This window comes from Heptranchias perlo, chromosome 13 (assembly GCF_035084215.1).
Source record: "Heptranchias perlo isolate sHepPer1 chromosome 13, sHepPer1.hap1, whole genome shotgun sequence".
In the NCBI taxonomy this organism is placed as follows: Eukaryota; Metazoa; Chordata; class Chondrichthyes; order Hexanchiformes; family Hexanchidae; genus Heptranchias; species Heptranchias perlo.
In genome coordinates, this window is record NC_090337.1 from 34,947,457 (window position 1) to 34,961,028 (window position 13,572).

General features: G+C 39.7%; 1 protein-coding gene across 1 annotated transcript in view; it reads left to right on the forward strand.

Annotated features, from left to right (window-relative positions):
- The window catches only part of LOC137331490 (guanine nucleotide-binding protein subunit beta-4), a 56,518-nt gene extending 45,185 nt beyond the window's left edge, over positions 1-11,333 (forward strand). The window contains exons 5-10 of the mRNA XM_067995311.1: positions 619-682; positions 776-938; positions 2,384-2,450; positions 4,022-4,223; positions 4,640-4,856; positions 8,026-11,333. Coding sequence (XP_067851412.1) covers positions 619-682; positions 776-938; positions 2,384-2,450; positions 4,022-4,223; positions 4,640-4,856; positions 8,026-8,132 — 820 coding nt within the window. The 3' untranslated portion in view covers positions 8,133-11,333. The remainder of the gene's footprint in view (positions 1-618; positions 683-775; positions 939-2,383; positions 2,451-4,021; positions 4,224-4,639; positions 4,857-8,025) is intronic.
- The last annotated feature ends 2,239 nt before the right edge of the window (positions 11,334-13,572 follow it).

The window sequence follows — 13,572 nt, forward strand, 5'->3', positions numbered from 1 at the left end:
CTGACGTGGAATAAAAATAAGAATTTGGGTGATATTCTCTATCAAGTGTTCAAATTGAAAAACATTTTGGCAGGAACAAGAATTTCATGTATAATTATTGTGTAGATTCATCAAGTTACAGAATTTTTCTTGTAGCACAGTAGGAGACAGGTCAGCCCACTCTCTGCCGGTTCTCTGAGGGGTTATCACTTAATAGCATTTCCCTGCCTTTTCCCCTTACCTTTTTTTTAATTTTTCTTTTTTCAAATATGCATCCTATTTCTTTTTAAAAGCTGTTGTGGATTCTGCTTCCATCCATTACTGTTTCTGGTACAGTATTCTATGTGCTAATAATCCTCTGCGTTTTAAAAAAAAATCTATATTTCGACCCACTTCCTTTGTCCTCTTGGTGATAAATTCGTGCTCTTTAGTTACTGAGCCACTGACTAATTTACCTGATCAAAACCCTGAATGCCTGTCAAATCTCTTTGTTCTGTTTGGGGAAAAAGCACCAGTTTCTCTAGTCTCTCTTCCTCACTAAAGCCACACAGCCCTGCTTTTCATTTGAGTGAAGTTTCTTCTCCACTCTATCTGTGGCCTTGACTTCCTTTAATGCATAAAATATTTTTGTATTTGCAGACTTTTAGTCAGTGCATCTCAAGATGGAAAGTTAATCATCTGGGACAGTTATACAACAAACAAAGTAAGAATGAGATTGGTTTGACTGTTTTAAAATTTTAGATTTAGATTAGTGTGAACTCAGTAATCACTTGAGATTTTCTTGTCTTTCCTAAAGATGCATGCTATCCCTTTGCGATCATCATGGGTTATGACTTGTGCATATGCTCCATCTGGAAACTATGTTGCCTGTGGTGGGCTGGACAACATCTGTTCAATATACAGCTTGAAAACTAGGGAGGGCAATGTTCGAGTGAGCAGGGAACTACCAGGGCACACAGGTAAGGTAATATTGGTGTAAGTGGTCAGAAATGTTAATCTCGGTGCTTTCCCAATGACTCAACTGGTTAAAGTGGTATGTAGATTAGCCATACTAACCATGACGGTCCTAGTTTTGATTCTCAGCCAGTAGCCGAGGCAGTGATAGAGGCATTAGCCTAATTAACACCTGTGCTAGGAAGAGGAAAATTGGCCAGAATTCTTCCTCCTGCTCACTATCCAGTGATTCTTTCTGGAAAATTTGTATGTTGAGTAAGGGCGGGGATCAGATCCAATTGTGATACTGAGGTTGAATAACCTACCAACACACTGGGTTCTCATGCAGGAAGTCCAAGTCTTGGGCAAGGCAATGAAGGGTGCTCCTGTGAAACCGTAACAAAACAGAGAGTCACTGTCTTCAAGAGGGGAGGAAAAGGGAACAAAAAAAGTGCAATCTGATCAGAGAAAAACCTAACTTAAATTTGTACGTCACTGTTGTGCACTTTTTTTGTGGCATATCAGGAAATAGTCACTAATTTAAATGTATGTCCTTCATTATTGCATCTACTCTCTTGCCTTTTTCTCATCAGTAGCATTTTTCACCAATGTAATGTGAAGCCTTTGAGACTAATCTGATCTCAGGATGCATTTGATTAGTAGGATACTTTAATCCTGCATAACTCCTTGGCAACCTTACAGTTAGAATATTGCTGGAGTTATGGGCATTTTACCTTTAGAAGAACATTAATGCATTGGAAATAATTCAGAGAAGATTGATGAAGATGACTTCAGGACTTTATTCTGTGCAAATTTCTTCATAATTTAAAACTAAATTTGCTCCCAGTGGAGAAAAGATTTGAGGCACATGCTCCAAGGCATGGACAATGTAAATGAATCTGGTTTTCTTGGATTGAGTGCAGACCAGAAGATATAATTATGAAAGTGAGGTTTCTTAAGTGAGATTGACATTTTTTTTGCCAGAGCATGAGAAATGTGGAATTGATTCTCATTAAAAGCGTTTATTGATTAATCTTTGGCTAAGAACATGGTTGAAGTTCTAAGTATAGGTTTAGGTGACAAGCGCTCTGGTTCTAATTCTTTTGGAACTGTGGCAATGTCATCTGTGGAATGCAACTAGTTAGAATTAAGTAATGTGGACTGTGATGTTAAAATGGTATTAGTTTTTTTTTCTTGATTTCATTCGAGTTTTATCTTTTTGGAAACTACTTGTGATCATTTACTGCCCTCAGGAAATTAAAGTTGGAAGAGACTATGACTTTGTAAATTAAACATGTTATGTTGGAAGGAGCAGGCTCAATAGAATGAAGAAAATTGCATGGAAACTTTTACAATCAAATTGAAAATGGAACTTGATTGTAGATATTATTTTAAAACCAGTATAAATTAAGCTAATGTTGATACTGAAAGTATACCTTTACTGTTTGTGTTTGATTTGTTTCCTTTACAGGTTACTTATCATGTTGTCGTTTTCTGGATGACAACCAGATTGTTACAAGTTCAGGAGATACGAGTTGGTAAGTTGGAAAGCCCATGCATGAAAACACTTTATCCAGGCTATTCAACAAAGGAAAATGTTTATTGATTCCATAGTTAAACTACTTAATTCTGCAGCTGTAATTTAATGTTGGGATTTTCTTTTGTTCTTTCCATTGCTGTATCAACCCAACAAAATGAATAGGGCGTTTGTATGAAATTGTGATCTAAAAATATTTCTATTGCAAAAATTGTCTTTTAGTTCAGCAAAATAGGTTTCCTGTTTATGATGAGGGGAGTGAGCTAGTAAGTGGTTCCATGATGATGGTTGAGATGCTGGTTATTCTTTTTCTCCATTATTCCCTGATCAAGAGTACCCGACCTCACTTCAACAGTGTTATAATTTTTATAGTGCCTTTAACATAGTAAAACATTCCAAGGCGCTTCACAGAAGCGTAATCAGATAAATACTGACACCAAGCCAAGGAAGGAGATATTAGGACAGGTGACTAAAAACTTGGTTAAAGAGGTAAGTATTAAGGAGTGTCTTTAAGGAGGAGAGAGGGGTGGAGAAGTTTACTGAGGGAATTCCGGAGCTTAGGACCTAGACACTGAAGGTATGGCTGCCAATATGGGGGCATAGGCAGTGTGGAATGCACAAGAGGCCAGCTTTGGAGGGACGTTTGAGTTCTTGCAGGGTTATACGACTGGAGAAGGATAGAGAGAAAGGAAGGGATGAGGCCATGGTGGGATTTGAACACTGGGATGAGAATTTGAAAATTGAGGTGTTGGTGGACCAAGACCCAGTGTCAGCGAGCACAGGAATGATGGGTGAGCGGGACTTAATGCGGGTTAGGATATGGGCAGAAGAATTTTGGATGAGCTCAAGTTTATGGAAGGTGGAAGATGAGAGGCCGGCCAAGAGAGCATTGGAATAGTCGAGTCTGGAGGTAACAAAAGCATGGATGAGTTGAGGCAGCGGGGGAGATGGGCGATATTACGTAGGTGGTTTTTGTAATGGAGAGGGTCAAATAGGACGCAGAGGTTGCGAACAGTCTGGTTCAGCGTGAGACAGTGGCCAGGGAGGGGGATGGAATTGGTAGTGAGCGAACGGAGTTTGCGGCGAGAACTGAAGACGAGGGAAGGTTGGAGATGGGACAGTAGTTTGCAAGGATAGAAAGGGTCAAGGGTGGGTTTTTTGAGGAGTGGGGTGATGACAGCAGATTTGAAAGGGAAGAGGACAGTACCTAAGAGGGAATCATTTACAATATCAGTTAGCATGGGGGCCAGGAAGGGAAGGTGGGTGGTCAGCAGTTTAGTGGGAATTGGGTCAAGAGAGCAGGAGTTGGGTCTCGAGGACAAGATGAGATTGGAGAGAAGTATGCAACTTTAGGACTAGGGCATCCAACACTCCTCACAGTGTCCAAGACATCCATGGGAGCACCTAGGATGATAATCCCTCTGATACCCCCCCTCCCAACACTTGTTTGTCTGAGATAGACCAATGGGGATTTGTTGTATGGTTGCATGGAAAACATGCTCTTGTGAAAACATTAGCCCTACAAAATGCAGAAATTAGTGAAAACATTAACATGCATTTTTGTATTTACAGTGCTTTATGGGACATTGAAACGGGCCATCAAACAGCCACGTTTACAGGACATACAGGGGACGTCATGAGTCTCACTCTTAGTCCTGACATGAGGATTTTTGTTTCCGGTGCTTGCGATGCTTCTGCCAAACTGTGGGATATTCGAGATGGAATGTGCAGACAGTCATTCACTGGACATGTGTCTGATATTAATGCAGTTTGTGTAAGTATTCTTAGTCATCTCAATAAAATATAAATAAGATAGAAATGAAGAGTAGAATTTCTACTGGTTCTGAATACATGGCAACTTTTATGCCTATTGGATAGTATTTGCTGGAAGTAGAGGTAAACATTTTTTGTATGGTTTAAGGGTGAAGTCGGTTATAATTTAAGCTGATTTCCTTTTGATGATGATGTTACAGTGGCTACTGGTTTTAAACCAAAACCAAATTGTTCTTACCCTGAATTCCACAATTACATAGTTTCATAAAATAAGCTAATTATTTTGTGGCTGACATTATTTACATTGCCACTTAAGTATCAAGACAGATGTGATTTGATGACCAAGTTTTGTAACTATTATTTAACGTAGTTACAATTTGGCATGATATAAATCTTTTATTCTGTTTCCATTCACAGTTCTTCCCTAATGGAAATGCATTTGCCACTGGGTCAGATGATGCCACTTGTAGATTGTTTGACCTCCGAGCAGACCAGGAGCTGATGATGTACTCCCATGATAACATTATCTGTGGTATTACGTCAGTTGCATTTTCCAAAAGTGGGCGCCTCCTTCTTGCAGGCTATGATGATTTTAATTGCAATGTTTGGGATTCTTTGAAGGGAGATCGTGCAGGTTAGTAAAACTATGCTTAGTGTTTTTCTTTAGAACAATTTAGGATGTAATCTATAAGCTCTTTAATGGCTTCTATGACACTGATGTGTTTAAATATTGTAACTTTTTAGTGCGAAGTGACTTTAACATGGGGGGGGGGGGGGAAAGACTATTTTGAATATTTTACTCCTACAGAACAGCTTCTCCCATCTTGTTTAAGGAAACCTGTTTTGCCTTAAAGCTTAATGGTTACAAATTTTGAGTCTGCACTAGATACTTTCTTGGGCTCAACATTACCAGACTTCCATAAGCAGACCGTGCATCCCTTATTCAGGAGTTTACCTTTACTGCCTAATATCCAGTCATATAATATGACCTACAGTTATAACAGTGAAAACTCCTTGTTATATGGATTGGATACTGATGACTCTTATGTGCCACGCGATGCACTTCTCCAAGGGCGGTTTAATGAACACTTTAGTGAGAAAAGGCCAATTATAAATCAACAGGCTGATTTATTTTAGACAAATGAAGAATTACATTTACATGGAACTGTTCATTGGCCTGTATCTGACACAGCAACTAAAGGTCTGCTTTATGTTCATGCTGCTTAATAAAATAAGTTAACGTATCCCTATGCCAAACTGGGGATGTGGCTGTGTGCATCACACCACAGTTGCAGTTGTTGTTTCCATCATTGGCAGCTATTTTTTTCCCCAGTTATCTCCCACTGTTTGTTTTCTTGGGTTCTGTTCTACAGTCGATAATCATTCCTACAGCCTATTTAGCTTTGCAGCTCTTTTTTAATACTTTACAGAAGAGGTACCTAAGCTTAGAGCCTGTGGACATTAACTGGTGCACAAAGCCTTGTTGACTGATGGTCCTGAAAGAGGCAGTAACAACAATTTGTAACTTCGCTTGGAGAGACTTTTATTTGTTTCTAATTGCGCACTTTATAAGTCTGTGGTGGGAAGTGCTTTTATGTGTATTCTTTGAATTCTGTGTTTTATATTGTAATTCTTTTTATATGGGGTTCCATGGCAAGTAGCCAAGTAGTTTATAAAGTCAAAAGTTGAATACCACTGCATGCAGTATTAGTTTTTTGGGAAAAATTCTGTGAAGTTGGCTTCTTCTGGCTCACACCTGCTGTCTTGAATATCTGGCTACCACAGCGCATCATCACTTTGTTCCTAGTCGTACCTAGTCCTGTTAACCCATCACTCCTGTGTTCACTGACCTACATTGGCTCTTGGTCTGGCAACGCCTCAATTTTTAAAATTCTAATCCATGTTTTTAGATCCCTTCATAGCCTTGCCCCTCCCTATCTCTAACCTCCTCCAGCCCTACAACCCTGCTAGATCTCTGCGCTCCTTCAATTCTGGCCTCTTGCACATCTGCAATTTTCATCGCTCCACCATTGGCGGATGTTCCTTCGGCTGCCTAGGCCTTAAGGTCTCGAATTCCCTCCCAACAACCCCTCGACCTCTTTCCACCTTTAAGACGCTCCTTAAAACCTACCTCTGTGACCACCTGTTCTTGTATCCCCTTATATGGCTCGGTGTCAAAATTTGTTTGGTAACACTTCTGTGAAGTGCCTTGGAACATTTTACTACATTAAAGGTGCTGTATAAATACAAGTTGTTGTTGTTATAGGCCATTGTACTGGGCTTCTGATACAAATTCCTGGCCTTAAAATCTGCATTGCCAATTTCCTTCCCACTGAGCAACTTGCAAAATATTTGTCTGATGTCTTCTGTTATCAGTGTAACTTTTCAAAGTGTAAAGTCTTCAAACTCAGCACAAAATTTGCCATAACTGAGAATATTGAAGTTGGATTCCTCCAGATGTAAGGGACCTCTGGTTTTAGACTGCTATAGAAATGTTTTCCGCTCCTGTGTCAGAAATAGAGAATTGTGTGTTAGAAGGGTAGTAAACTACCCTTTCCTTTTAGACCAAGAGAAAATTTCTATTCACAGGGTATGGTAGTCTAGTTCTGGTACTGGATTAGCAACGCAGAGCTTCATTTCAAATTCCAATATGGCAAAATGTGAAATTGAATTGAATTAAGTCTAGTAATTTATGGGCTGGCACCAGAAAAATGACCATGATTATTGTAAAAACCCACCTGGTTCACTAATGTCTGTTAGGGAAGGGAACTTCCCACCCCTGCCTGATATGGCCTACATGTGACTCCAGTCCTGCACTACGTGGCTGACTCAATGCCACACGGTTGTAAGAAAAACTACAAAACACAGTCCAGTTGACAGTGCAAAGCCTTCTCATCTGGTGCCTATGTTGGAAGAACTGGCCCACAGATTAGTCATCCAACAACCAAACATTTTCATACCCCAAGTCATATCGCTCAGCCAACATTTCAGACTCTCGTGACTATTCCTAGACATGTCCTGTCCTCGCAGAGGTGGGGGCACAGTGGACAAGTCAGGTGACTCTAGACCCCGTGAAGTGTCATGGCTTCAAGGCCATGGAAACCTCCTCATTACCAACTGAAAAATCAAAACTGCATGTTGGACGCTACTATGAGGAAGCTCTGAGGGAAGCAAGGGCACAAAATGTATTTTAGGTGAGGGACTTCATTGCTAACCACCAACTGTGGATCAGTACCACTACTGCCAATAATCTTGCTGACGTTCAGTTTGGGTTCCTTCATTATCGCTGGGTCAAAATCTTGGAATTTCCCATCTAGCACTATTGTTGGGAGTACTATCACTACATGGACTATGTGGTTCAGGAAGGTCCACCACCACTTCAGTGCAACTAGAAATGGACAATAATTAGCAGAACCCTCCAAATTATTCAGCCATTAAAACTAAACTATGAATGGTTTCAAACATTTTCTGAGTCACCTTGGTTACGTGTACTAGCCCTTTTCAAAGTCAGCAATTGTAGGTTTGCCAATGTCACCCACATCCTGAGAATGAATGAATAAATTTGCCCAAGGTAGATCATCTAACAGTTTTAGTTATGGATGGCTAACTCAAGTGAATTAGGTTTAAAAATATTTGTTTGGAGAGCCAACTGCAATTATTGTATTAGTAAAAGGAGAGATGTGGTAATTAGTTGTAATGCTTTTAATAGCATAAAGCTTTAGTTGCCAAACTTTCAAGTGGAAATTGTTTTGCCTCATCTAATTTATGTACTTTTTAAAAATCTTTCATTATCTTTCCTCCAGGGGTGCTTGCTGGACATGACAATCGTGTCAGCTGTTTAGGCATCACTGATGATGGAATGGCTGTAGCAACAGGATCATGGGATAGTTTCCTGAAAATCTGGAATTGAAGAAATGTCACCTGAATATCATTCACTGAGACTGAGCTACCTAAGCTGCAGCCAACAGCTATGAAATAACATTCTTTTTACCTAGTATTTGCAGGTGACGTTTTTCTATCATTGAATACAATTGTATAACACAAGGCTTCTGTAAAGTAGGCAAATCTAACGAAGAGGAAAAAACCCTGACAACTGCTAACTTTGAAAGGGGCTAGCACATATAACCACGGTGACTAGGAAAATGTTTCAAACTAACTAACCATTGTTTAGTTTTAATGGCTGAATTGTTGAGGGTTTTTTGCTCATGCTAAATCTGCTAATCTGTATTGTTTTGTACATACAGAATGTACACATTACAGCAGCTAATCATGTATCATTTGTCTATGTAAAAAAAAATGCAATTTTAAAACTAAGTTTCTAGCCTGTATTTATCAGAAGTCACACTTTGAAGTTAGTGATGGATAAATTGATTGCTATTGAGATTTTTTTTCTTGTGAATTAACTTATTGTGAAAAATTTAACTTTGGTTGTGTGCGCGCACGCGTGTGTGTTTCTGTTTCTATTTTTTTGCAGCAGTTTTTAATTATACAAGACATTCCATCTGTATGCTTTTTGTGTATGCATTTGCAATATGCACTGTTTAAGCATACACAAATGTACAGAAGCAGGATCTATCATAACAAACAGAATGCTGTTGCACATTTTACAAGAAAATGCATGTACATCAGCCCTTTATCATTACAGTAACACACTTATCTAATGATTTGCACCCAGAACAGGTAATGCCTATCTTGTGTTTCTCTGTACCTCAGCCCCACCTTTTTTTTTCCCCTCGTTCTCTGCTGGCGGTGGTGACATTTATGAAGATTCACAGGTGCCGGCAGTATCTTGCTCAAGGCTTTTCTGAGAGAGAGCACTTGGACAGTGATAGGCCATATAACTAGGGATATCACAGCTGAACCTAATGATCTGACCTAGCATCTACATGTGCACTTTACAGCAGGAACCGCAACTTCATGATCAGGACAGGAACCCAGGTTTTCTATTCGTTCGTTCTTTCTCTCTCCTCTTCCCCTCCCCCCCCCCCCCCCCCCCCGGCTAAAATAAACAATGAGCGATTGAAGCTGATGCCTTCCTGAATCATTTGACTTGAGACTGTATCATTCAGTGCATTTAGCCGCTGGGCCATTGGAGCTTTACTTGTGATTAACATTCAGGATAAGTAGAAAAAATTAAAATTAACTCTTTTTTTTTCTAAGTACCAGTGTGCACAATTTTAACCTAAATGGCCTTTCTCTAACATGCTTGTTACTATAGTGTAGGTGGAAAATCACACGAGTTGGATTTTGTTTTTTAATAAAAGATGGAAAAGTAAATTACTAAATCATTTTGAAGCATAAGTAATTACATCTATATAAAACATGTTTTTGTTATACAGTATAAAGTGCATAGTTTACATGGTGATTTATTGAAATTTAGTTTAGGTTTTGTTCTAAGACCAATTGCTACAACTGGAGCCAGTTGTTACTGGAGAAGTATTGGATTGCACAAACCTCTTGCTGATTTAGCATGGCTTCAGAATGTCATGACTAACCCCTCCAGAGTTGGTAGACCAGTTTTTTGGGTGTAATGTGTGCCCTGTAAATCACATAAATCCAGTGTTTAGCTCTGTTTACATTTATGTGCCAATAACACAGGTATCTTGAACTAAGTTTAGTGGCAAAGTGCATTGATTGGAAGTCAACAGAGTTTTAAAGCTCTGGGACCAACAAACACTACAAGCAAATCTATGCTGAGGTAGTCAACTTTCCCCAGGAACAGCAGCTTTGAAGGAAAAAGAGCAAGTGTGGTTCAAATCTTTACTTTTTGAAGAACATACATTAGTAATTTGTGTAGTTCCTTAGTCAGGTGAGTTTTATTTTTTTGCAGGTATATTTCTTTTAAAATTTTGATTGCCTTTAGGCTCTTTTTAAAAAAAATCTTTCACTCCAATAGTGACCCTGCTAATAGCTTTGATCATTACAGACCTGATGTAAAAATGTTTTATACATGTACATTTACCTCTTTCCAGGTAATGTATAGAGTAAAATATATGGTTTGAAAGGGTTGCTGTTTAATCAATTTGGACAAAACATAAAGCAAATCGTTTAAATTTTGTACTTTGCTTTGCCTTCAATTAAAATCAATGTGCCATAACTAGTTTTAAGTATAGAACTCAAGCAGCTTGGTGTATATTTTTGTCCTGTAGGTTTTCAAATATGCATTTAACCTTTAAAATGAGTATAAATTATCAGCCATACTTTGAAACAAACAATAATCACTTAATCCTAATCTGAGTGTATATAAACTACAGTCCATCCAGAACCAACATTAATGGCTTAATTAGCCAGTGCTATGCTTTTTGATTTTGAAATGTAGTCTAGCAAATTGTAATGCTAAAGATTGCTTGGCTTAATCTATCTGGGGTGTGCTGTGGTTATGCAGAAGGTTTTCTCGACAGCGAATGGCAAAGATAGAGGTTGATTTGGTTCAGAATGTGGTTAAATCAGTAAGTTAATGTCATAAATGCTGAATAAGATAGGTATTGCCAATTTAGATATCCACCTGGGAAGTGGAAACTTGCAATGCATAGAATTTAAATTATTTCCTCAAATGCATTGCTTCTGGGACAGGGTAGTCTGAAGAGTCAGGTTAAAATGTATATCTCAGATATGGTCTACTGTAATTAATAGTAGGCCAATAAGAAAATGCTTTGAGCCTTCCAGGAGTGGATATCTGGTGTAAAATAACATGCAGAATATATGCAGTTTTTTGTGTAATTTGCTGTCAAATTCAGTATTAAAATCATTGGTCTGAAGTGCAAAACCAGTTAATCAGCCTGTACAATACAGAGCTTTACATAGCTGGTGTTCTTCAATTTTTTTCCTCTGGTTACAGTATTAACACCAATTTTGTAATACTGTACTGCTGTTGGATTTTGTATCAAAATAAGAATTGTAAGTTTTATTCTGCAGCCAATAAAACCAGCGACTTGTGCCATGCGTTTTCTCCTATTGTGCTATTGTATAAAATCTGAAATGATTTTCACTTGCTGTATCTTTGTTTATAGTCTGTTTTCACATCAACTTTTCCTTTGTATTTGTACAGTGGCTCAGTGAAACTAATGTTGCGATAAATTGATTGTAACCAATAAAAAATGCTTTTAACCAAGGTTGTATAATAGCTTTTATTATACTGAAATGAAGGGTTCTGTGTACTTGGTATTTTGGAAAGCTTGGACCATGTAAATTATCATATCCCATGTACAAATGTAAGTAATCTTACACCAGGTTATAATCCAACAGTTTTATTTGAAAATCACAAGCTTTCGGTGGCTTTCTCCTTCGTCAGGTGAGTGTTGGATTCCTTCAAAGTTACCGCATATATAGTCAGAGAACAATGCCTGGTGATAACAGGCAGTTGGAAAGACTATCTGTAATCAAGGCAATCAAAGGAATTGAATAGTGTTCAGACAGAGAGACATTAGATACAAGACTACTGAATATACAAACGGCCAGAACCAAAGACAGACAGAGAGAGAATGACTAGTTGTATTAAAAACATAACTTTTTTTTCCGCTGGTGGGGTTACGTGTAGCGTGACATGAACCCAAGATCCCAGTTGAGGCCGTCCTCATGGGTGCGGAACTTGGCTATCAATTTCTGCTCGACGATTTTGCGTTGTCGTGTGTCTCGAAGGCTGCCTTGGAGAACGCTTACCCAAAGATCGGTGGCTGAATGTCCTTGACTGCTGAAGTGTTCCCCGACTGGGAGGGAACCCTCCTGTCTGGCGATTGGTGCGCGGTGTCCGTTCATCCGTTGTCGCAGTGTCTGCATGGTCTCGCCAATGTACCATGCTCCGGGGCATCCTTTCCTGCAACGTATGAGGTAGACAATGTTGGCCGAGTCACAGGAGTATGAACCATGTACCTGGTGGGTGATGTCCTCTCGTGTGATGGTGGTATCTGTGTCGATGATCTGGCATGTCTTGCAGAGGTTGCCGTGGCAGGGTTGTGGGGTGTCGTGGACGCTGTTCTCCTGAAAGCTGGGTAATTTGCTGCGAACGATGGTCTGAGGTTGGGTGGCTGTTTGAAGGCGAGAAGTGGAGGCGTCCGGTACTTCCCCGGAGCAGAGAAACTACGCCATGTTCTCCGCAGTCTTCAACATGTCATCGATGACGACGAACACCTCGCTAAGGCCATCCCCACGCCTCCACTACTCGCCTTCAAACAGCCACCCAACTTCAAACAGACCATCGATCGCAGCAAATTACCCAGCTTTCAGAACAGCATCCACGACACCACACAACCCTGCCACGGCAACCTCTGCAAGACATGCCAGATCATCGACACAGATACCACCATCACACGAGAGGACACCACCCACCAGGTACATGGTTCATACTCCTGTGACTCGGCCAACGTTGTCTACCTCATACGTTGCAGGAAAGGATGCCCCAGAGCATGGTACATTGGCGAGAGCATGCAGACACTGCGACAACTGATGAACGGATACCGCGCAACAATCACCAGACAGGAGGGTTCCCTCCCAGTCGGGGAACACTTCAGCAGTCAAGGACATTCAGCCACCGATCTTCGAGACACACAACCACGCAAAATCGTCGAGCAGAAATTGATAGCCAAGTTCCGCACCCATGAGGACGGCCTCAACCAGGATCTTGGGTTCATGTCACGCTACACGTAACCCCACCAGCGGAAAAAAAAAGTTCTGTTTTTAATACTAGACATTCTTTCTCTCTCTTTGGTTCTGGCCGTTTGTATATTCAGTAGTCTTGTCTCTCTGTCTGAACACTATTCAATTCCTTTGATTGCCTTGATAACAGGCAGTTGGAAAGATTATCTGTAATCACCAGGCATTGTTCTCTGACTATATATATATATATATATATATGCAGTAACTTTGAAGGAATCCAACACTCCGAAAGCTTGTGATTTTCAAATAAAACTGGTGGTGTAAGATTCCTTACATTTGTACACCCCAGTCCATCACCGGCATCTCCACATCATATGTAGTATCCTTTAAGTATTTTAGATCAATCTATAAACCATAAATTATGTTTACAAATATCTCAACCCCAAGATTGCTGCCTTTAACTACTCTACATATCAAGCCTCAAACTACAGTTGAAAGAAAAAATTATGAGGCATCTGAAGCCAAGAATGCTAGGCTACTTTAGTGATATCATTAGGTAGTATTCCCTTGGGACTGAAGGTATTTACATAGAAAAGTGCAGAGGGTATGACTTCAAACCAGCTTGAGGTACCTATGTCAGAAAGGCATGGTAGAGATAGGTTTCAGATCATATGTACAAAGTCCTCTAACATACCAGTGTCATGGTCAATCATGTACTGAACAAGTTAATTGAATAGCCATATTTAGTTCATATTTTT